The sequence below is a fragment of the Carcharhinus amblyrhynchos genome, chromosome 2, assembly GCF_965287045.1.
Source record: "Carcharhinus amblyrhynchos chromosome 2, sCarAmb.v2.hapA, whole genome shotgun sequence".
In the NCBI taxonomy this organism is placed as follows: Eukaryota; Metazoa; Chordata; class Chondrichthyes; order Carcharhiniformes; family Carcharhinidae; genus Carcharhinus; species Carcharhinus amblyrhynchos.
Genome location: NC_137325.1, coordinates 25,208,928 through 25,235,021, shown reverse-complemented (window position 1 = coordinate 25,235,021; position 26,094 = coordinate 25,208,928). Strand labels below are relative to the sequence as shown.

The following is a 26,094-nucleotide window of genomic DNA, read 5'->3' as shown; positions in this document are numbered from 1 at the left end:
CTCTCCTTCTCCCCCCTTACTCTTTCTCGAAGTAATATTGTTAGAGGGATCAACATTGACCGAGAGACTGGAGAAAACCACCATTGCTGCTGTTTGATATATAATGCCACAGAATCTTTTATGCCCTTGATTGAGTGGATGGAACCGCGATTTAATTCCTCACCTGCAGAAAAGGTACCTTCAACAGTGCTGCACTTCCTCAGGACTGGAATATCAGCCTAGGTTGTGCATTTGAGACTGCAGGAGTGTGACTTGAACCAATTGTTTTCTAATCCAGATGTGCAAGTGTTACCAAGTTGATATCATTGCTCAATCCCGTTCCATCATTTTGGCGAACATCTATTTTCCTCCTTACTCCAAATTCTGTAGGACTCTCTGTGCCCCAGATCTGATAAAACCAATGATACCCGTCACACCAGTGATAAGATGCTAATAGTGTTCATAACACCTTGACATTGCTGAGATGTTCCATTTACTGATGGCTCCCTCATACAAGGAGGTTGCTGTCAGTCACTATCAGAAGCTGGTTCCCTACAAACATTCACAGGAGGGAAAGGCTGTGGCAAACTTCTACTTTTCAGCCTATCTCATATAAATGTCACCCAGAATCTAAGCACAAAAATCTAGGTTAATACACTATTGCAGTACTGAGGGAGTGCTGCACTGTTGCAGTTGCTGTTTTTCAAAGCCCTGTCAGGCCTCACCAGCTTATTTTTATTTTTCAAAGGAAAGCAGTGGAGTTACCCCTGGTGTTCTGGCTAATATTTATCCTTCAATCAACATCGCAACAAAAATTACTGCCTTTAAGAACTGTCTGCGCACAAATTGGTTGCCATGTTCCTTACGTCATAACAGCAATGACACTCCAAAAATGCTTTGAAATGTCAGGTAGTCATGAAAGGTGCTATATAAATGCAAGTTCTCCTTTTACCCTGTATCCCTCTTCATAGCCAGTCAGTCGCACAGACTTAAAACATTGACTTCTATGACAGTTTGTGCTGGTGGGGTTTAACAGAGATTTGGCTGGGTGCCAAAATCTCCATCCTCATTGGCAGTGGGACATGAACAGCCGGTAAGATTCCGCCATCTAAACTGACATACAATCCTACCGTGTTAAAGGAGGCCATTCGGCCCATCGAGTCTGCGACGATCACAGTCCCACATAGGCCCTATCCCCACAACCCCATGCATTTACTGTAGCTAGTCCTCCTGACGCTAAAGGGCAACTTAGCATGGCCAATCCAAGTAACCCGCACATCTTTGGATTGTGGGAGGAAACCGGAGCACCCGGAGGAAACTTGGGAATTGAACCTGGGTCTCTATTGCTGTCAGGTAGCAGTGCTAACCATTGTGTCACCGTACCGCCCTCATACTGGGTCTTCCCACCATTTTCTATATGTCGTCTAGAAGATCAGTCTGACCGTGGGTGATGTGACACGGGACCTCCCTCATGCTGACGAAGGAATTAATGGGTTATCTCTTCCAAAGAAGCAGGTGCTCTGGTTAAAGTTTCTGACATTGCTCAGGTTGCTGTCTGAAAGCGATACCTTTCCCCCTTTCACAGATTAAAGTTTATTTATTGGTGACATAAGTAGGCTTACACAAGCACTGCAATGAAGTTACTGCGACAATCCCCTAGTCGCCACACTCCGACGCCTGTTTGCACGCACTGAGAGTGAATTTAGCATTACCAATGTACCTAACCTGCACATCTTCCAGACTGCGGGAGGAAACCGGAGCATCCGGAGGAAACCCACGCAGATGCAGGGAGAACGCGCGAACTCCACACAGACAGTGACCCAAGCTGGGAATTGAACCCAGGTCCCTGGCACTTTGAGGCAGCAGTGCTAAGTACTGTGCCACCTAGGTTATTGTTAGTGGAAGTACAAAAGGTCTAATGATCACCATTTCTTCCCATTGATTAACATTTTCCTTCCCATTGACAAGTGTGTGTGTTTGGGGCCAGGGGTGGAGGGGCTGGGTTGTCGTAGAAGGATAAACAGTGCCTGAAGCACACCCTCTCCTGCAGGGGGTGCCCGGGACATCAAGCAGTGCTGGAGCTTGACAAACAAGTTGATTCTGTTTTGCCCGAATCCTTCACACCGCTGAAAAGATTACTGCAGCTGTCTCCTGTTTGAACAGAGTCAGCAACCAGCAAACAAGCCAGCGCAAATCCCGGGGGAGAAAGCAGAACGCCAATGGCCTGCTCCAACACAGCAAAGGAATGCCTTAAGAGGTTATATATAAACCCTTAGGTGGAAACAACGCCCTAATTGTGTGACACTATCTTTGAGACCCAAAGCTCTTCTTCTGAAAGTTCTTGCTGAGGTGTCAGCAAACTTTAAAAATATCACCAGAATTTCTGTCAAAATACAAAAACAGAAAATGTATTTTGGGGGCAGGTAAAAGTATAATTTCAACCAGCTTTTTGGTCAGACTTAAAGCTCCAGTAACATTTACAATTAAAGCACTGATCAGCAGTTCCCAAAAAAAGCAACTGTTTATGCAGCTTTTACATAAAAAGTGACAGCCCTGCTCATTTTAATTGCACCTCACAGTTGTTTCCAAAAAAGATCTACACTTGGCTTTGCTGCATTTCCCACAGATTTGCAGGGATTTTTCTGCACTGAAATCTCATTCGGTGGGAAAGCAGCGAATGAATGTTTGAACTCATTTATAGCTCTCCCAAGTCAGTCAGAATTCAGCGACGGGATATGGGGGTATACTTTTGTCAGTGTGTTCTCCCACAGCAATTAACTGTGGGCTAAAATTAAAGTTTATTTATTTAAAGTTCATTTATTAGTGTCCCAAGTAGGCTTACGTTAAGTTACTGTGAAATGAAGTCACTGTGAAATCCCCTCGTCGCCACACTCCGGCCCCTGTTCAGGTACATTGAGGGAGAATTTAGTACGGCTAACTAAACCAACATCTTTCGGACTGTGGGAGGAAACTGGAACACCCGGGGAAATCCACACGGATATGGGAAGAACATGCAGGCTCCACACAGACGGTGACCCAAGCCAGGAATTGAATCCGGGAACCTGGCGCTGTGAGACATGATGTGGAGATGCTGACGTTGGACTGGGGTAAACACTCTAAGAAGTCTCACAACGCCAGGTTAAAGTCCAACAGGTTTATTTAACAGCAAACGCCACGAGCTTTCGCGGCTTTGCCCTTCATCAGGTGAGTGTGGAGTTCTGATCACCAACAGGGCATATAAAGACGCACACTCAGTTTACAGAATACTGATTAGAATGTGAGTCTTTACAGCTAATCAAGTCTTAAAGGTGCAGGCAATGTGAGAGGCAGCAGTGCTAACCGCCGTGCCGCCTCTAAAATGAAGTGGAATGCAGGTACTTTATCACTTGTGGGTCAGCAAAGGTGGCTGTCATTGTGGAATTGGATGTCCCTCACCTCTTCACAAGCAAGCCATCAGAAAATCAAAGATCCCAGGTGGCAACCATGGCTCAGTTGGCAGCAGTCTTGCCCCTGAGCCAAAAGGTTGTGGATTCAAGTCCCACCCTAGAGTGCTCCAGGGCAGTACGGAGGGAATGCTACACTATCACAGGTACTGTCTCTTGGGTGAGACTCTCTGACAGAGCATCTTACTCTGCCTGAAACTCTATGCATTACCCCATTAAACCTATGCATCTTGGGACACTAAGAGGCAATTTAACATGGTCAATCCATCTAGCTGCTTTTTTTTTTACATTACAGATTATAATTTCCACAAAATAGAAAGCAATGCTAAACTATCACAGGTACTGTCTCTTGGGCATTTTGTCAGAGGAGAGACTGAGAGAATTACTTCGAAGTTCTAATTTCCAATTGCGAGAGTAAATTAAGAGGTTGCGTATTACTTTATTAATTAATATATTGAAACTTCTGCGTCTGTTCTCACTTCCTGCCGAGTCCTTTCATTATACAAATTCTTACATCCACATTTATAATGGAAGTTGCCTCTGGTAACCTACTACATTGTAATGACACCCTCCTGTTGGTATTTATTCATGAACCAACATGTCTAAATAGATTATCTGGTGAATTACAACGTCAGTGTTTGTGGTGTCTTACTGTGCTTTCAGATGGGCTGCCATATTCCCTACATTACATTATATTTCAAGCTTAATTTGTTGGCTGTTAAATGCTATCAGACATCCTGTGTATTTTATAAATGAAAGTCTTTCTTTCACAATATCTTGAACGCTGCTGAAAAGAGAGAAAGGTTGTTGAAGCTTTTCCACTTGCACTCATCAGGACCAATTCAAGAATACCAAATTTCAAACTATCACAACAATTTACACCACAGGAGAAAATGGAGCTGATTGATTGGCTGAGCGCAGGATGTAAAATTTGACAACACTCTTTTCAACAATTATCAAGTTTTCAAAATCGATCAGGGGCAGCGCGGTGGCACAGTGGTTAGCACTGTTGCCTCACAGTGCCAGGGACCTGGGATCAATTCCCGGCCTTGGGTCACCGTCTGTGTGGAGTTTGCACGTTCTCCCTGTGCCTGCATGGATTTACTCCGGGTACTCCGGTTTCCTCCCACAGTGCAAAGATGTGCAGGTTAGGTGGATTGGCCAAACTAAAAAATTGCCCCTTAGATTCGGGGAGACTAGTTAAGGTAAATGCCTGGGATCATGGGGACAGGGTCTGTGTGGGATTATGGTCTGTGCAGGCTCGATGGGCCCAATGGTCTCCTTCTGCAGTGTAGGAATTCTATGATTCGTTCCAAGTTTTGAAAAATCCCAGGTTAAAATCAGAAAGGGCAGACACTGAAAGAGTTAAGTACCACAGTAAGCAGTGCATTTATCTTCAAAGCTATCACATTGGAAAGACCACACATTTTAATGAACAAGAAACTCGTGGCTATACTCAAGATTATGGCAGATATAGACAGTTCAGATAATATTAGAGTTGGCTGTGGAGGGGGGTGGATGGGAGAAAATAAATCTTTGGAAGGTTTCACATTCTGAAGAAATATTGCGACATTCAACTCAATGATAGACACAGATCAATTGATATTTCAATTCTGTTTTGGATTGTTCCAGTCTGCATCATACGGAAAGAAGTAAGAATTTGCATCTCATGACATCCCAATAGGCTCTCCAGCCAAAGACATACTTCTTGAAGTACAGTCACAATCATCATGTGAAAGATGGGCAGGTCAATTTGTTTACAGCCAGTTCCTACAAACAACAATTAATGACCTTCTGTGTTAGTGATGTTGGTTGAGGGATAAATATTGACCAGAACATTTTCGAAATAGCGGCTCTGGGAACTTTTATATATATCCACACAAGAGAACAGTCGGGTTAATGCCTCATCAGACACATGGTCTCACTACTGATAGCGCGGCACTCCACCAGGACTGCACTGAAGGTAGCGCGGCACTCCACCAGGACTGCACTGAAGGTAGCGCGGCACTCCACCAGGACTGCACTGAAGGTAGCGCGGCACTCCACCAGGACTGCACTGAAGGTAGCGCGGCACTCCACCAGGACTGCACTGAAGGTAGCGCGGCACTCCACCAGGACTGCACTGAAGGTAGCGCGGCACTCCACCAGGACTGCACTGAAGGTAGCGCGGCACTCCACCAGGACTGCACTGAAGGTAGCGCGGCACTCCACCAGGACTGCACTGAAGGTAGCGCGGCACTCCACCAGGACTGCACTGAAGGTAGCGCGGCACTCCACCAGGACTGCACTGAAGGTAGCGCGGCACTCCACCAGGACTGCACTGAAGGTAGCGCGGCACTCCACCAGGACTGCACTGAAGGTAGCGCGGCACTCCACCAGGACTGCACTGAAGGTAGCGCGGCACTCCACCAGGACTGCACTGAAGGTAGCGCGGCACTCCACCAGGACTGCACTGAAGGTAGCGCGGCACTCCACCAGGACTGCACTGAAGGTAGCGCGGCACTCCACCAGGACTGCACTGAAGGTAGCGCGGCACTCCACCAGGACTGCACTGAAGGTAGCGCGGCACTCCACCAGGACTGCACTGAAGGTAGCGCGGCACTCCACCAGGACTGCACTGAAGGTAGCGCGGCACTCCACCAGGACTGCACTGAAGGTAGCGCGGCACTCCACCAGGACTGCACTGAAGGTAGCGCGGCACTCCACCAGGACTGCACTGAAGGTAGCGCGGCACTCCACCAGGACTGCACTGAAGGTAGCGCGGCACTCCACCAGGACTGCACTGAAGGTAGCGCGGCACTCCACCAGGACTGCACTGAAGGTAGCGCGGCACTCCACCAGGACTGCACTGAAGGTAGCGCGGCACTCCACCAGGACTGCACTGAAGGTAGCGCGGCACTCCACCAGGACTGCACTGAAGGTAGCGCGGCACTCCACCAGGACTGCACTGAAGGTAGCGCGGCACTCCACCAGGACTGCACTGAAGGTAGCGCGGCACTCCACCAGGACTGCACTGAAGGTAGCGCGGCACTCCACCAGGACTGCACTGAAGGTAGCGCGGCACTCCACCAGGACTGCACTGAAGGTAGCGCGGCACTCCACCAGGACTGCACTGAAGGTAGCGCGGCACTCCACCAGGACTGCACTGAAGGTAGCGCGGCACTCCACCAGGACTGCACTGAAGGTAGCGCGGCACTCCACCAGGACTGCACTGAAGGTAGCGCGGCACTCCACCAGGACTGCACTGAAGGTAGCGCGGCACTCCACCAGGACTGCACTGAAGGTAGCGCGGCACTCCACCAGGACTGCACTGAAGGTAGCGCGGCACTCCACCAGGACTGCACTGAAGGTAGCGCGGCACTCCACCAGGACTGCACTGAAGGTAGCGCGGCACTCCACCAGGACTGCACTGAAGGTAGCGCGGCACTCCACCAGGACTGCACTGAAGGTAGCGCGGCACTCCACCAGGACTGCACTGAAGGTAGCGCGGCACTCCACCAGGACTGCACTGAAGGTAGCGCGGCACTCCACCAGGACTGCACTGAAGGTAGCGCAGCACTCCACCAGGACTGCACTGAAGGTAGTGCAGCACTCCACCAGGACTGCACTGAAGGTAGTGCAGCACTCCACCAGGACTGCACTGAAGGTAGTGCAGCACTCCACCAGGACTGCACTGAAGGTAGCGCGGCACTCCACCAGGACTGCACTGAAGGTAGTGCAGCACTCCACCAGGACTGCATTGAAGAAGTGTCAGCCTAGATTTTGTGCTCATGCCTCTGGACTGGGGCTTGAATATACAACCTTCTGACTCAGGCAAGAGAGCAAGATTGGAGACAGGGCTTGGGCCTTTAACAACTGGAGTCAGATCAGCAGATCAAGATTGAGGGCAGTAGGGAGACATTCTGCTCTGTTTTACAGAGGTAACATTTCTGTGTAGATTATCAAGCTGCAACATGGGGAGGCGAGGGCTAGATGGCCTACTCCTGCTCTTATGTTCTTATGTTCTTCTGTATTATTGCTAGACTATTAATCCAGAAACTCAGCTAATGGTCTGGGGACCAGGGTTCCAACCCTGCCACAATAAATGGTGGAATTTGAATTCAATAAAAAATATCTGGAACTAAGAATGACCATCAAGCAACTGTCAACTGTTGGAAAAGCCCATCTGGTTTGCTGATGTCCTTTACGGAAGGAAATCTGCCATCCTTACCTGGTCTGGCCTATATGTGACTCCAAGTCACAACAATATGGTTGACTCTCAACTGCTCTCAGGCAACGAGGGATGGGCAATAAATGCTGACCAGCCAGCGATGCTCATGTTCCATGAACGAATAAAAAAAATTGCAATTGCTGAAAAACTGAAGCACGTGGGGTTATATTCAAAAATATGCGATACCAACATTATTAACGCATTATGCTACAATGCCACCAAGTATAATGCCACTGTACCACGTTTTGTGGTTTATTTTGCGGCCTATAGTGGAAAGGTTTCCCAAAACTACTTTATTAACACTATATATATGATAAGCTTCTAGGGGAATACAGCGCTGTTGTGAACAGTACATTGCCTCTTTCTAACACAGTCTTTGGCACATGACTACTAAAGTTGCTATTACACATCACCATCTCATCCCCATAACTATTAACCCATTGTGTTCCATCAGCATCTGCTCGTAACATACTGAGAGCACTAATCTCTGGGCATAGGTCAAAGATTATTCAGACATTATTCTCCTCGTTTAGAGATGAATGAGCATTAACATTTGAGACAGGACTTAGGCCTTTGATAGTTGGAGTGAGATCAGCAGACAAGATTGAGTACTTTACTAAGAGGCAATGTCCTCTGCTTTACAGAGATATACAGTTCATGTCACACTACCTGTAACCCCCACAACTTGACTGGCCTTGCAAAATCTCACTAAGTATCCTGTTTGGAGACAATGCACATCTGTTTAACTGTGTTTAACCCTCCCTCCACTCAAACTGTCTGTACCTTTAAGACTGGGCATGTATGGGGCATCAGGGAGGGGTAGTACCTTTGGTGGGGGAACCTTTTTCATCCTTTCAAGGCGGTTTGTCCATCTTTTGTTCCCGCCTGGCACTCAACTCTCACCTATGGCTCTCTGTAGCTGTTTGCATGTGACAGCGGCCACACCCTGGGCAACAATCTCGACAAGCCGGCTAAACCAGGTGAGGGTAGCTGATGGGTCTCAACCCTCGGTGAGATAGGGAGTTGTCTATCCCAGCACGTGAAGACAGAGTCCGGCGGATTGAGCGGACGAGACCAATGGAAGGTCCAATGGAGAAGAAGGCAGAGGTCTCTGCAAGCGTCGTGGAACGCAAAGAGCAGGACAAGACACAGAAGACGTCCTGGTCATCCACTGTGCCTAGTCCCACCTTCAGCAGTCTTGACTCTTGTCTTGCCACTGGATCTAGATGGGAGTTGGGAAGAGAGAGTGAGGCTGACACTGTGCAACTCTCCCTCACTTTAATCCAAATCAAGCGCTAGTTTTAACACCATCATCATCAATGTCTTGTTCAATCTTTGAAGTCCTGTGGCGATGGGTGACAAAGCAGCAGGTGTAGCTACATTGGGAACTGTAGTCACGGACCTGCACACAGGCGGCTCAGATCTAATGGTCGTTTATTGCTGACCGAAGCAGTAGTGGAACTTGGCATCTACCTGGGTGACTGAGCAGTCCTCTTCAGGAACACACTGCTCACCTCCATAGAATGAGGAAGGGGCTACAAAAGGGGCTTCACTACACCCTGACCAGTTTACCACGGCTGGCGGGGATCCCATCGTGCTTTCGAACAAACAAAACACACGGTGACACCACTCACTATTGGCATTTGGAACGTGCGCATGCTTTTGGACAACCCTACAGTAGGCAGACCAGAGAGAAGAACAGCCTTAGTTGCCAGAGAGCTTGCAAGATACAACATTGACATTGCAGCCCTGAGCGAAACTTGTCTTGCCAACGTAGGTCAGTTGACTGAAACTGGAGGTGGATACACTTTTTTCTGGAGCGGTCGTGGCAGCGACGAGCATCGTGATGCTGGAGTTGGATTCGCCATCAGGAGTCACCTTGTTCAGAAACTTGATAGTCTACCCAAGGGTGTGAATGACCAGCTTATGACATTACAGCTTGGGCTACAGAACAGAAGTCAAGCCACCCTGATCAGTGCCTATGTCCCCACAATGAACAACCTGGATGAGATGAAAGACAAGTTCTATGAAGAACTAAACGCGCTACAATCAGCAGTGAGCAGTACCGACAAGCTGATCTTGGCGATTTCAATGCAAGAATAGGGTTATGACTCTGCAATCTGGCAGGGAGTCATTGGGAGGCATGGAGTGGGCAAGTGTAACAGTAATGGCCTACTCTTAATGAAGACCTGTGCAGCACATGGCCTCCTCATCACCAACACGACCTTCCGTCTGCCTACCTGTAACAAGACCTCCTGGATGCACCCCCGCTCTAAGCATTGGCATCTTATTGACTATGTCATTGTCAGGAGAAAAGACAGGCAGGATGTCAGAGTGACCAAGGCCATGCTGGACAGATCACAGGCTCGTTGTCTCCAAAACGAGGCTCCGCATCAGACCCAAGAGGCGACTACAAGGAAGCAAGGTTATGAAAAGAATCGATGCGGCCAAGTTAAAGAACCCCAGCATAGCTTCAGCACTGGCTGAAGACTTAGAAACCAAGCTTGCTGACCTCCACCTCGCAGGCAGCACTGGGAACGCTTCAGGGATGCTATCCATACATCTGCGCTGAAGATGCTCGGGCCCTCTACCCGCAAGCCGCATGATTGGTTCAATGAGAATGATGAGGAGATACAGGCTCTACTTTTTGAAAAGCACCATCTTCATTGGGCCTGTCAGAACGACCCATCTTCAGCTACCAAGAAGAATGCTTTTACCAGCGCTCGCAGGACAGTCCAGAATAAACTGTGTAAAATTCAGGATGCCTGGTTGAGCGTCAAGAAAGATGAAATACAGGGATACGCTGACAGAAATGACTTGAAACGGTTCTATGAAGGTCTCAACACTCTCTACAGACCTCAATCTCTCGGGAGTTCCCCCATCCTGAGTACTGATGGTACAACTCTCATTACAGAGAGGGCTCAGATCCTGCAGAGATGGGCTGAACACTTTGAAGCTGTCCTCAACCAACTGTCATCCAAAAACGATGAGGCAATAGACAGGATTCCCCAGGTTGATATCAACAGCGCCGTGGATGACCCACCGGTAGTAGCTGAAGTCACGAAAGCTGTCAGCTATCCAGTGGCAAAACCCCAGGGCAGATGCCATACCCACAGAGATCTACAAAGCTGCTGATCCTGTACTTATCGAAAAGCTTACCGAGTTGTTCCAGTCCTTTTGGAAGCAAGGATCCATTCCTCAGGAACTTAAAGATGCTTCCATCATACACCTTTACAAGGGGGAGGGCAATCGGCAAGTATGTGACAACTACTGAGGAACCTCACTGCTCTCCATCACAGGAAAAACCCTCACAAGAGTCCTGCTAAATCGTCTGGTCACTCATCTGGAGCTGGGCCTGCTTCCAGAGTCACAGTGTGGCTTCCGCAAAGGTCGTGGGACTACTGACATGACTTTTGCTGTGAGCCAACTTCAGGAGAAGTATCTGGAGCAGAATCGCGAGCTCTACACCTTTGTTGACCTCGCGAAAGCCTTCGATACTGTCAGCCAACAAGGCCTGTGGAGGATCATGTCAAAGTTCGACTGCCCCCCCCAAATTCATTCAGATGGTACGCCAGTTCCATGATGGTCAGAATACTGGATGGTGGAGAATCTCTGAGGCATTCCCAGTCACCAGTGGTGTCAAACAGGGCTGTGTGCTCGCACCCACACTGTTCAGCATGACGTTTACTGCCATGCTGAATGATGCCTTCCAGGACAGTGTTGCTGGAATCAGCCTCAAATAGAGTGGATGGGAAGGTTTTCAGCCTGAGGAGACTTCAAGCTGTTACCAAAGTAAAGGAGACTGTTCTGAGAGATTTCCTCTTTGCCGATGACTGTGCCCTGTATGCTGGCTCAGACCCAGAGATGCAAGTCTGTATGGACAAATTTTCCATGGCTTGTGACAACTTTGGACTACCAAAAACATTAAAACCGAAATCATGCACCAACCTACTTCCTCATGCACCGTACACAGAACCCATCATCACAATCAAAGGGCAGAAACTACAGGCAGTGGACCAGTTCACTTATCTTGGCAGCACCATCTCCCAAGCAGTGACTATTGATACAGAAGTTAACTGCAGAATAGTAAAGGCAAGTCTTGCTTTCGGTCGACTGCGCTCCACTGTATGGGAAGGTCGAGGAATCAGCCCAGTAACAAAACTGAAGAAGGTCTACAGCGCCGTGGTACTCACTACTCTCCTGTATGCCTGTGAAACGTGGACTGTGTATCGAAGGCATGCAAGACAGCTCAATCATTTCCACATGACTTGTCTTTGCAGAACATTACGCTTTCGTTGGCAAGACAAAGTACCAGACACTGAAGTTCTCTCTAGAGCAAGTCTCCCATCAGTCCACACACTGCTGATGAGAGCGCAGACCCGGTGGGCAGGTCATGTCATCCGTATGTCAGATGAGCGCATACCCAAGCAGCTCCTTTTTGGGAAACTCTCTGCTGGAAGACGCTCGCATGGAGGGCAGAAGAAACATTTCAAAGACACACTCAAGGCTTCCCTGAAGTCACCTGACATTGACATGACCACCTGGGAAATGCTGGCACAAAACCACCCTACCTGGCACTGTCTCATCCACAAGGGCTGTCAAGCTCACGAAGCAAGGTGTGTTGCTGAAGCACAACTTAAACGCGAGCTGCGCAGGTCCAGAGCCACCAGCACAAAACTACAGAGTCTACACAAGTCTGTCCAATATGTGCCAGGACATTCCATGCCCGAATTGGCCTGATCAGTCATCTTTGGACACACCGCAACCTGCCTCAAAACGACTAATGGTGTCGAGGTCCTCATCGATGACGATGGATGAACAACCTTTAAGACTTTGTTACCTGTAAAGACTCACAATTTTGTAAATTGAGTTGTGTCTTTAATTGCCTTGTTTGTGAACAGAACTCCCACTGTGTTTACAGAGATAAGATGTGGAGATGTCAGTGTTGGACTGGGGTAAACACAATAAGAAGTCTCACAACATCAGGTTAAAGTCAGACAGGTTTATTTAATAGCATGAACCACTAGCTTTCGGAACACTGCCCCTTCATCAGGTGAGTGGGAGGAGTCCTGTTCACAGACAGGGCATATAAAGACACAAACTCAATTTACAAAATAATGATTGGAATGTGAATCTTTCCAGGTAATCAAGTCTTAAAGGTACAGACAATGTGAGTGGAGAGACCGTTAAGTACAGATTAAAGAGATGTGTATTGCCTCGAGCCAGGACAGTTAGTGAGATTTTGCAAGTCCAGGCAAATTGTGGGGATTACAGATAGTGTGACATGAACCCAAGATCCTGGTTGAGGCCGTCCTCATGTGAGCAGAACTTGGCTATCAGTCTCTGCTCAGCGACTCTGCGCTGTCGTGTGTCGTGAAGGCTGTCTTGGAGAACGCTTACCTGAAGATCAGAGGCCAAATGCCTGTGACCACTGAAGGTAGAAACACTGATACGCTGCAGAAAAGGATGCCCTGAGGCATGGTACACTGGGGAGACCATGCAGACGCTATGACAACGGATGAATGAACATCGCTCGACAATCACCAGGTAAGACTGTTTTCTTCCTGTTGGGGAACACTTCAGCAGTCACGGGCATTCAGCCTCTGATTTTCGGGTAAGTGTTCTCTATGCTGGCCTTCATAACACAAGACAATGCAGAGTCACTGAGTCGAGACTGATAGCCAAGTTCTGCTCATATGAGGATGGCCTCAACTGGGATCTTGGGTTCATGTCACACTATCTGTAACCCCCACAACTTGCCTGGGCTTGCAAAATCTCACTTACCATCCTGGCTGGAGACAATACACACCTCTTTAACCTGTCTTTAACCCTCTCTCCACTCACATTGTCTGTACCTTTAAGACTTGATTACCGGTAAAGACTCACATTCCAACCATTATTTTGTAAATTGAGTTTGTATCTTTATATGCCCTGTTTGTGAACTGAAATCCAATTCACCTGATGAAGGAGCAGCGCTCCGAAAGCTAGTGGCTTCTGCTACGAAATAAACCTGTTGGACTTAACCTGGTGTTGTAAGAATTCTTACTGTGTTTACAGAGATAACACAGAGTTATCATGGCTCCAATGTCTCAACTGCTGAAAAGATTAAGCACATAGAATCATATTCAAAAATAAATGATGCCAGGACATTTTTATGGAGTGAAAACGCTGCAAAATATACACAATGTGCTCGGATCATTTATTTGTAAAATATTTGCAAAAAGAATGCATGGTCTGTTCTGTACTGGAAACCTTACAAATATATAATTCATTAACATGTTAGAGCAGTCCAGGTGGTTTAGATTAGAAACAGGCTCATTATTTATAAGTGTAAACAGTGTTAACAATCAGGATGTTTTACATTGAGGAATATAAGTTGGCATGGTGGCACAATGGTTAGCACCACCCGCCTCACAGCTCCCGGGTTCAATTCCGGCCCTGGGTCACAGAGTGGAGTTTGCACATTCTCTCTGTGTCTGCATGGGTTTCGTTCAGGTGCTCTGGTTTCCTCCCACAGTCCAAAGGTGTGCAGGTTAGGTGGATTGGCCATGCTAAATTGCTCCTTAATGTCAAGATGTGCAGGTTAGATGGATTGGCCATGATAGATGTGCAGAGTTACGGGGTTAGGACAAGGGGGTGGGGCCTGGGTAAAATGCTCTGTCAAGATAGTTGGTGCAGACTGAATGGGCCGAATGGCCCCCCTTCTGCACTGTAGGGATTTTATATGATTCTATGATTACAGCTTTTCAGGAAGCATCCCTCTTCACCCATCATCATTTCATAGAAGTCTAGTGTTAACCAAGTAGAATAAGGCCCAATAAAATTGGAGAATGTGTTCTACAATATTCACAGTTGCCACGGACAGAACAATAAACTGAGTCTCGATTAGATCAAAAGATCACGAGGCCATCTTTAAAATGTGTCTTGCAGCATTTGCAAAAAGATGAAGAATTGATTTTTCCAAAGTTGAAAGTTTCCCTTTTCTCTCCCGATTTGCACTTGTTGAGAAACGTTAGTATATGAATAAAGGGTGCAGCTTCCTCAACACATTGCATTGATTTTCAAAGTAGCAAATCTCAACAAAATAAAGCACACACAAAGCTTTGATGCCAGTTCCCATAACTCTGCGTAAAACTGCTGAGAATGAATGGGCAGGGCATTGTCCAAACTGTAACAAATAACAGAATTCACAGCACTGAATTAGTCCATTCAACACAAATGATACAAGCTGATGTTTATGCGCCACCTTTCGCCTTATCTAAACCTATCAGCATATCCTTCTATTCCTTTCACCCTTCTGTGCCAATACAGTTTCCCCTCCAATGCAGTTATTATGTCATTCACCTCAACTACTTGTGATACTATATGTTACACACTCTTGGATTTATTAGTGACCTTCTGATATTTACGGTTGCTAGGTGAGGACTCCCGCACAGGTGGGAGCGTTTTCTCTTCGACTACTCCATTAAATGCTGTCAGAATTTTAAAGAATTCCATTAGGTTGCCCCTCAGCCAAGGAAAAGCCCTCATCTGTTCATCCCTTCTAGATATTTATTAGTGTCACAAGTAGGCTTACATTAACACTGCAATGAAGTTACTGTGAAAATCCCCCAGTCGCCACACTCTGGCACCTGTTCGGGTACACCGAGGGAGAATTTAGCACGGCCAATGCACCTAGCCAGCACGTCTTTCAGACTGTGGGAGGAAACCGGGACACCTGGAAGAAAACCCACACAGACATAAGGAGAACATACAAACTCTGCACCCAAGCCAGGAATCAAACCCAGGTCCCTGGGGCTGTGAGGCAACAGTGCTAACCACTGTGCCACCTGAGGGATAACCTCTCAGTTCTAGTTTCATCTTTGTATATACTTTGCACCTTCTCCAGTGTCTTGCTATTCTTTTTGTAATATGGAGGCTGGGACGGTGCACTATACTCCGAGCGTGGCACCAAATCAAAATGGCATAGCAGGCAATCATTCTCTGGTTATGTTCCTTGCTGTTTCTCTAATCTCCTGACCTGCCGGAACCTTTTGCAATGCATTGCAATCCGAATGCAGGTTTTCAGAAGCAGCTTTTACTTTCAAAGATCTCAACTCATTTCAATGTTGAGATGCCATCTGCAGAAAGATCAGGTTTATATCCTACATTTATCAGACCACAGCTCATGCTTCTGAAAATAAATTAATGAAAACAATGTTAAATTATGTGTGGGAGGATTAGAACAGTTGCATGTACAGCACAAGATTCAAAGATTAGACAAGTGAACCATTGCTGCTCTCAGGATGTCCCAAAAGCCCTTTCCAGCCACTAACGTATGTCTTGGTCACAGTTGTAATGCAAAAAAAAACTGGCAGCTGCCAATTTTTGCACAAAGCAATGTGTCATAGGCAGCAGTGATCAGATTGTTTTAGTCATGTCGATTGAGGAGATAACTTTTGACCAGAACACTGGAGAGAATTCCCCAGCTCTTTCAAATGGCGCCTTGCAATTTTTCACACCCACCTCAGAAAGTAATCGGCATCACTACTGAATAACTCCGCTAAATGTCATCATTGGGTTGCAGTGTCTGATCTCACAGTGCAGTGCATAGAGAGGGTGGCAATGTTGCTCAAAGTTCAGTGGGACTCTTTCCAGAAGGGATTATATTGTCAAACTGCTGTCATGGTAAATATTAAAGGCTAAAATTAAAAGTGACCTTAGTGAATAATTAATCAGTGACAACGCGCGTGCAGTTTTTAAAAATTCATTTGCGGGACATGGGCATCATTGGCTGATGTGGGTATGCCGGCGTTGGACTGGCGTAAACACAGTGAAAAGTCTGACAACACCAGGTTTTAGTCCAACCTATTTATTTGATAATATACTCACAAGCTTTCGGGTTAGCCCCTTCGTCAGGTGAATGGAGAGTTCTGGCCTCAGACAGAACATATAAAGCACAGACAGTTTAGAGATTACTGATTAGAATGCGAATCCTTACACCTAACCTGCTGTTCAAGACCTGAAGTGGCTGATAATGTGAGTGGAAGGAGCACTGATCACAGTTTAAAGAGATGTGTATTGTCTCCAGACAGTACAGTAAGTGAGGTTTTGCAAACCCAGGCAAGTCACGGGGGTTACAGATAGTGCGACATGAACCCAAGATCCCTGTTGAGACCGTCCTCATGTGTGCAGAACTTGGCTATCAGTCTCTGTTCAGCGACTCTGCGCTGTCGTGTGTCGTGAAGGCCGCCTTGGAGAATGCTTACCCGAAGGTCAGAGGCTGAATGCCCGTCACCACTGAAGTGTTCGCCAACAGGAAGGGAACAGTCTTGCCTGGTGACTGTCGAGCGATGTTCATTCATCCGTTGTCGTAGCGTCTGCATGGTCTCCCCAATGTACCATGCTTCGGGACATCCTTTCTTGCAACGTATCAGGTAGACAATGTTGGCCGAGTTGCAAGAGTATTTACCATGTACCTGGTGGATGGTATTCTCACGTGTGATGATGGTATCCATGTCGATGCATGTCTTGCAGAGGTTGCTGTGGCAGGGTTGTGTGGTATTGTGGTCACTGTTCTCCTGAAGGCTGGGTAGTTTGCTGCGAACAATGGTCTGTTTGAGGTTGTGTGGTTGTCTGAAAGCAAGAAGTGGGGGTGTGGGGATAGCCCTGGCGAGATGTTCGTCTTCATCAATGATATGTTGAAGATATCATTGGCTGGCCAGCATTTATTGCCTATCCCTAGTTGCTCTTGGAGGGCAGTTGAGAGTCAACCATATTGCTGTGGCTGTGGAGTCACGAGTAGGCCAGACCGGGTAAGGACGGCAGATTTCCTTCCCTAAAGGACATTAGTGAACCAGATGGGTTTTTCTGCCAATCAACAATGGTGGGGAAAAGGCAAGAGAATGGTATTATGTCATGATGCTTGTTTGGAGAAGCGGTGCAGACATAATAGACCAAATGACCTCCTTCTGCGCGGTAACAATTCTGTGATATCTGTATAGTTTTAGACATCAGTCCGACTGAATGTCCCCTTAAATAGAAGTATATTTTTATGAAAAATGAATACTTCTCCAAAACAGTTGCGTCAAAGGATCTCTAAGCCAGCTTACTTGCACTTGTAAATGATTCCCTCCAGGATAACGAATGTGTGTGTGTGGGCCTCTTGCTTATGTCATCGTCCCATGGGCTGCCTGAGAAATGGAGGGGCTAAGTTGGGGTGAAGTTGGGGGCTGGGGGGGGATTGTTGGCTGTATTTCAGCTGGAACACACAGCTAGAAACCACACAGGCAGGCGAGGTTTATAATGGCCTTGCCAGGGCACCAGGAGTCTTTGGAATGAAACATGTATATGTATATTTTCTACAGTCAAACCATAGTGTGAAGCTCCATTGTTCCTATTTACACAGATACTGCTTGTTACACAGTGACAGCTGCTCCAAATGACTAAATATCAAATTGGAAAGCAGGTAGTGTCAGATGATTTGCCATCTTGCCTTACCAAAGTGACAGAGTAGTTAGCATGGCTGCCTCATAGCGCCGGGAACCCGGGTTCAATTCCTGGCTTGGGTCACTGTCTGTGCGGAGTTTGCACATCCTCCCCCTGTTTGCATGGATTTCCTCCCAGTGCTCCGGTATCCTCTTACAATCCGAAAGACACGCTGGTTAGGTACACTGGCCGTGCTAAATTCTCCCTCAGTGTACCTAAACGGGCACTGGAGTGTGGTGGCTAGGGGATTTTCATAGTGTTAATGTAAATCTACTTGTGACGCTAATAAATAAACTTAAGAGAATATGGAAGTGTATCTGTTATTGGGCTAGGAATCCAGTGGACTGAGTTAATAATCTAGAGAACGGGAGCTCACGTCCCACCATAGTATTCGGAGAATTTGAATTCAATTTTAAAACTGAACTTGGAAATAAAAACCGGATGGCAGGTTGAGGTGGCCATGAAGGGTTTTTGATCTGAAATATTAACTCAGTTTCCTCCACAAATGCTGTCTCCTCTGCTGATCACTTCTCCAACTTTTCCTATTCTTTTACACAAAGTCTCGGGATTGTCGGAATCATCCAGCCGGTTCATTGTTGTCCTCTTAGGGAAGGAAATCTGCCAACCTTCTGGCCTATATGTGACTCCTGTCGCACACCAACATGGCTAGCTTTTAACTGGCTTCAGGTGTTAGCCTAGCGAGCCACAGGATTGTAAAATCATCTTCCCAGAGCATCAAGTGATCCCGGCCTGACTAGGAATGCTTACATCCATCCAGAGATTACCAAAAGAACAAATTCCCAATATTTAAGCCTGTCCCTCTTAAGGGAATGCTGCAATATTCTTATGGAGTCTTCCAGCCAGATATAAAATCATTTTGAAATAACAACATGAACCTATTAGCGTCTTTAAGATACTGGCATCTCTCACAAAATTTAACACAAGAGTCATGCAAGGAAATATGAGGACAGATAGCCCAAAACCTGGTCACAGAGATAGGTTTTAAGAGGGATGTTAAAAGCAGAACAAAGAGATAAAGGAGGAGAAGAGGTTTACAGGACGGGGAGATGAATTCCAAATGTTAGAACTTAGACAGCAGAAAACACAGAAACCAGAGCAATAAAAAACAGGTATGCACAAGAGTCCAGAATGGGAATGAGCTTGGGTTCATTGCTGGTTAACTATATTATCAAGGAGACATTGGTGAAGGGCATTATTTAAGTAGCTAGAACACAGATAAACAGAGACTGCTGGAATGCATTATCAACCCCTGGATAATTATTTTCATTTAGGTTGTTAAGCTTCCTTTGAATGTGCTTTTAGGTTACAGCGACCCTTTTAAGGGGCTGTTAATTTGTTCTTTTGAATATTGGCTCATTTGTTTATTTTATTTGGTATACTCAAGGAGTATAAAAAGAGACTTCTGGAGTGTATTACCAGCCCAGAGAAATTAATCCAATTTAACATGCAAGTTTATTTTGTTGCAATGCTCCTTGAAGGGCTGTTAATTAGTTAATTTATTTTATTAGTTTGTTCAAGAGAGGATAAACAGATTTATCAGTGATAGCTCAGTGGGTAGCACTCTTGCCTTTGAGTTAGGTCATGGGTTCAAGGCCTGCTATCGTGACTTTGATGTCAAAATTCAGGCATTATTCCACTGCATTATTACCTTTTGGGGTGGCACTGTGGTTAGCACTGCTGCCTTCCAGTGCCAGGGACGCAGGTTCGATTCCCAGCTTGGGTCACTGTGCGGAGTTTGCACGTTCTCCCTGTGGGTTTCCTCCGGGAGCTCTGGTTTCCTCCCACAGTCCGAAAGACATGCTGTGAGGTGCACTGGCCTTGCTAAATTCTCCCTCCATGAATGCAAACAGGTGCTAGGGGATTTTCACAGTAACTTCATTGCAGTGTTAATGTAAGCCTATCTGTGACACTAATAAATAAGCTTTAAACTTTTGGGTGGGCTTTTTGGATTTTACAGGAGGTGGAGTGCATCCTCACCTCGAATATTATTTTAATTTAGATAGGTTGCCTTTAAAGATTTGATTTTCGGTATAGTGCCCCCTTAATGGGACTGTTAATTTGCTTATTTGATTTTTACTTGAGTTATGAAAAGATGTTGAGCTCAGTCTCTGGTACAATTGGTCAGCATGTTTGGCTGTTGGAGACCACCTAGGAGAGAAGCCATCATTGTTTCTATCCCAACATTCATTGCCTCACTGCCCAGGGTTGCCCATTTTCTTCGGTTGGAAGAAAATCTCTCTTCCCACCACCACACCCTCCCCCTCAAAAACAAATGGCTCTAATGTTATCTGGGGAGTTCCCACACAAGTAGCTTCAGGAGGAGGTAGTGGTATTGTGGTAATGTCACTGGACTAGCAATCCAGGGCCCCAGGCTCTGGGGACTTAGGTTCAAACCACACCCTAGCAGCTGGTGGAATTTAAAAATATCAATTAATAAATCTGGGCTATAAGAACTAAAAATAGGGATTGGAGGTTTTGTGACAATGTTTCCGCCTCTGGGCTTGAAGTTCTGGGTTCAAGTCCCGTATCAGGTCTTGATTGCCACGGACAGGCTGCCACTTAAGACTGGGAATTCTGCCAGCATCTATTCCCCAAAGGGGAGAAAACGTGTGAGATGATTGGAAAATAAAAAAATTGCAAAAGCCTAAAATATGATTAGAGACTGCTGGGACACTGATGTAGGAGGCAGACCTTTGTAAGGCTGTATATTGTAAATAAATCTATTGCCATGGTGTCTAGTTTAATAATTCACCATTTATCTTGGAATTGATTTCCCATCCAGGAAGATTGTGGGGCTTGGGGAGATGACAGATAGAAGCTAGGATGAGGCCACAGAGTGATTTGAGAACAAGGAAGGGAGCCAAAGTCAGTCAAGTGCCAGGAACAAACGTAAATCATAGAATTGCTTCAGTGCAGGACGCCATCCAGCCCATTGAGTCAGCACCGACCCTCCAAAGAACATTCTCATCCAGGCCCACCTTCCTGCCTCAACCCCACAACTCTGCACATCCATCTTAACAAATCCAGCTAACCTATACACTAAGGGCAATTTAGCACAGCCAATCCATCTATAACTTGCACATCTTTAAAGTATGGGAGGAAACTGGAGCACCCAGAGAAACTCATGTAGACATGGGGCAAATGTGCCAACTCCGCACAAACAGGCATCCAAGGCCGGAATTGAACCTGGGTTCCTGGCATTGAGGCTACAGTGCTAACCACTTTCCACTATGCCTCCCAGTGGATACAGTGGTGACAGCTGAGAAAGACTTGGTGAAAGTTAGGATATGGGCTGGAGAACTTTGGATGAGTCCATGTTTACATCAGATATAGAAAAGCTGTTTTAAAAGCAGAATACCATTGCCAGACTCACAGAGTTAATCCAGTATTTTTTGTTTTGATTCCCAAAACACAGAATGAACTGGCAATCCATGACACACACATCTGAAGCGTTATAGATATGGGACACACACACATTAAACGTCCCCTCATTGCACCAAGTATTTCCACAGACAAACTGACATAAGACATTGGCATTACATTGTTAATATATAGATTTAATTTAACTGGTGTTTTTGAATTCTCTCAACACAAAAAAAATTCCTACTGCAACACACTGAACTTTTCATGGTGGCACAGTGGTTAGCTCTGCCGCCTCACAGCACCAGGGACCCGGATTCAATTCTAGGTTTGAGTTACTGTTTGCGTGGAGTTTGCACGTTCTCCCCGTGTCTACATGGGTTTCCTACAGAGTGCTCTGGTTTCTTCCCATAGGCAGATTGGCCATGCTAAATCGCCCCTTAGTTTTCCAAGATGTTTAAGTTAGTGGGATAAATATGTCCACTTTATAGGGATAGAGCCTGAGTAAGATGTTCAGTCGGAAAGTCGGTGCAGACTTGATGGGCCGAATGGTCTTTTTCCGCACTGTAGGGATTCTATAATTTTGTTGACATAAAAACTTTCCCACTGCTTTTATTTGAAAGAGAGCAAACATTATTGGATTAAAGAAGAGCTGTGCCTCAATCACCCAACCACTGAAGTGGCTTTTGTTGTATTTCTTTTTCTGTTAGACAGAGGGTCTGTATTTCATGTTCCACCTTTGTCCTGTCCACTCACTTGCTGACCAAGTGATAGTGCTTTGCTGTTGGCACAGGATATAACTGCAAGCGCAGCGCTGCAAATGTCTTCTGAATCACCTCCCCTGATCAATGATCATTGCACTGTTCTATTGCCGCCTTGTGAAGCTGGCAGGGTGACAGAATGGTAAAATGAACGTAGCATTTCTTTCTCTGAATAAATGCCATTTCTGTCAAGCTGGATATTTGCAGGATGGGCACTCACCTTGAGTCATCTCTGTTTGAAAATCGTACATTTCCAAAGATGTGCGGGTTAAGTTGATTGCCCATGCTCAAATTGCCCCTTAGTGTCAGGGGTTCTCTAGTTAGGGTAAATGTATGGGTTTATGGGGCTAGGACCTGGGTGGGATTGTGGTCAGTGCACACTCAATGGGCCGAATGGCCTCCTTCTGCACTGTAGGATGCTATGATTTCAGTTACTAGAACAGATTAGCAAAAACGCTGATGGTAAACTTCCAGTTCAAATATTTTCTGTTTTGTACATACGTACTGATCTCTTAGATTCGTTTTGTCCCTGCTGCAGCTTCAATCTTAGAGCACTGCAAACCCCAGCACTGGGGAATGCAAACCTCTCTATTAACCTTGTGAAATATTCTAGCAATCTGCCTCGCTCAGCTTTACACTCAGTGTCGCCGCAACATATCTCAACATTAAACATCTCTGCAATCAGTCATTCCCAGTAAACAGAACCTACTTCTGATAAGTTTCCTAGTAAGCACATCACACAGTGGAGAGTCTGCCTCAACACATAGGTTTCCCCAGTAAGACATCAGGAGTGGGTGTTGCTTTAGAACACTGGGGGAGGTGGCAGGAGAAACGTGGTGAAATATTTTCAAATAGTCCAACAATCAGCTTTGCAACAAGTCTCGCCATAACATATCTCAGCAATAAATATGTCTGAAATCAGTCACTCCCAGTAAACAGAATCTGCTTCTGATAAGTATCCCCAATAAGACACCACAGAAAGTTAACACTGTCTACTTCTATACGTCCACTTCTACAAATTTGTTTTCCCCTAAAGCACAGCTCACTCCAAATCAATCACTCCCAATAAATACAGTGGCCTTCTACACATCACACAATCCCAACTGTCACAACCCTACTTCACCATAATGCCAACAAGTGTAGCCCACTTCTACTACAGTATCAGCAGCACATCTCACCTTCACAATAGCTCAAATATAGCTTAGCTTTACTAGCAAGCCAACAAACACAGCCCACCTTCACAATAGCATTAAATGTAGCCTATCTTTACTAGAGAGCTAACAAAACGCAGCCCCCTTTCACAATGGTGGCAACAAAACGCGGCCCCCTCTTTACAATGTTGGCAACAAAACGCAGCCCCCCTTCACAATGGTGCCAACAAACACAACCCCCCCTTCACAATGGTGCCAACAAACACAACCCCCCCTTCACAATGGTGCCAACAAACGCAGCCCCCCCTTCACAATGGTGGCAACAAAACGCAGCCCCCTTTCACAATGGTGGCAACAAAACGCGGCCCCCTCTTTACAATGTTGGCAACAAAACGCAGCCCCCCTTCACAATGGTGCCAACAAACACAACCCCCCCTTCACAATGGTGCCAACAAACACAACCCCCCCTTCACAATGGTGCCAACAAACGCAGCCCCCCCTTCACAATGGTGCCAACAAACGCAGCCCCCCCTTCACAATGGTGCCAACAAACGCAGCCCCCCCTTCACAATGGTGCCAACAAACGCAGCCCCCCCTTCACAATGGTGCCAACAAACGCAGCCCCCTCTTCACAATGGTGCCAACAAACGCAGCCCCCCCTTCACAATGGTGCCAACAAACGCAGCCCCCCCTTCACAATGGTGCCAACAAACGCAGCCCCCCCTTCACAATGGTGCCAACAAATGCAGCCCCCCTTCACAATGGTGCCAACAAATGCAGCCCCCCCTTCACAATGGTGCCAACAAACGCAGCCCCCTCTTCACAATGGTGCCAACAAATGCAGCCCCCCCTTCACAATGGTGCCAACAAACGCAGTCCCCCCTTCACAATGGTGCCAACAAACGCAGCCCCCCTAAACAATGGTGCCAACAAATGCAGCCCACCTTCACAATGGTGCCAACAAACACAGCCCACCTTCACAATAACCCCAATAAGCACAGCCCATCTTCACAACACTGCCATCAGAGCCCACCTTTACAATCTACTCTGCCCTCCAATGTCCCCCAACTCCATGTGCCCAGTTTGCCTCCAGCACACAGCAGATACCTGGTGTAGATCAGTGTGAGCAATGTGACAGTGGAAGGTTGCTGACAGAAACAGGTTCCTTTCTCAGACCCCCGCCCCCACACCCACCCCGAAATGTCCCATTTAAAGGGGCTGTGCAGACTGTGCTCTGTTTGCAGCAGTGGCTCCGCCTGTACCCCCCGGTGCCCCGCATCCTTTCGGCCAGCCCGTGTGGACGGGGCTGAGGGCGGAGATCCTGAGCGCTGCGATCCGGGAGCTGCACTCCACAAACTTACCGGAAGCCTGGAGGAGCTGTGAAAAACCTGAGACTGTCAGTAAAGTGAAGACCCAGAAGGAATCCATTAGTTCCATGGTTTAAATGTCCCGTCTGAGAGCGGCGAAGGCGATACAGAGAGTGGAGGAAACAAGATGCGAGCAAAGTTTCTTAACGAAGGCTTATCGTTGTCACAACTTTCAGATCGCACTCCCTCCCTTTCTCTCGCTCTCTCTCTTGTCCGTCTGAGAGTCAAAATGCGCCTCTGAGTCATTGGTTTATGTACTTAATGCGAAACAGGAAACTTCAAATTCAGAAGTAGGGCTGGGCTTCCAGAGAGAGGAAAAAAAGCCTCCTCCAGCCAATCAACCGCTTGTTTCAGATCCTTCCTGCTGTGCAAATTGCAATTTCTAAGACACAGAGAGGGTAAAACCACACAGCTCAGCACAGAGCAGAACCGACAGTTTCTGAGCTCAGCAGAGAGGAAGCTGCTTTGCATACATAGTTTTTTTTTAAGTTTACGTTTATTTATCAGTGTCACCAGTAGGCTCACATTAACACTGCAATGAAGTTACTGTGAAAATATCCCCTAGTCACCCCACTCCGGCCCCTGTTTGGGTACACTGAGGGTAAATTTAGCAGAGCCCATGCATCTAACCAGCACGCCTATCGGAGGAAACCCAGGCAGACATGGGGAGAATGTGCAGACTCTGTGCACTGACCCAAGTGGGGAGTGGAACCTGGGCCCTAGTGCTGTGAGGCAGTATATGCCTGATGTGAAAGTTTAATAGGGCTGACTATATTTTCCCTAACCCCTCACACACACACAAAATATGTATCCAGCTTACTGACTTTCTCTAGAGGTAAATTACTGCTGGAATCTGAGGCAAAAACAGAAAATGCTGGAGAAACTCAGCTGGTTTAACAGCTTCTGTGGAGAGAGAACAGAACCAACATTTGAAACTCTGGCTCTATTCTCTCTCCAAGGATGCTGTCAGACTTGCTGAGTCTCTCCAGCACTTTCTGTTTTTGTCATTGACTTTCTGGCTGGAATTTTACCAGCACACTGCCTGAGGCCAATGGAAAATGCTGTCCTGGAAGCCTCACTTGCCCTGATTTCAGTAAAATCAGGGCCTCAATCCTTGATCACGAGAGATTAATATTTAAAAAGTCATAGTGTGAAGTGCAGAGGAAATGGGGCTTGAGTTGGCACTGGCTGAATGGCCTCCTTCAGCACTGCGAGTTCTGCAAGATCCATTTTCCTGACCTCTGTTTGAACATTAAGGCAAAAAAGACTGGGCTGGGGGAGTCAGGGGGAACAGTGGAAACTCCATTTGTGGCAGCCCATGATTCCTGGGAACAG

General features: G+C 46.7%; 1 protein-coding gene across 1 annotated transcript in view; it reads right to left on the bottom strand.

Moving 5' to 3' along the window:
* tgfbr2b (transforming growth factor beta receptor 2b) overlaps positions 1-24,997 on the bottom strand; it is an 86,148-nt gene extending 61,151 nt beyond the window's left edge. The window contains exon 1 of the mRNA XM_080203576.1: positions 24,754-24,997. Coding sequence (XP_080059702.1) covers positions 24,754-24,829 — 76 coding nt within the window. The 5' untranslated portion in view covers positions 24,830-24,997. The remainder of the gene's footprint in view (positions 1-24,753) is intronic.
* Positions 24,998-26,094: the final 1,097 nt, after the last annotated feature.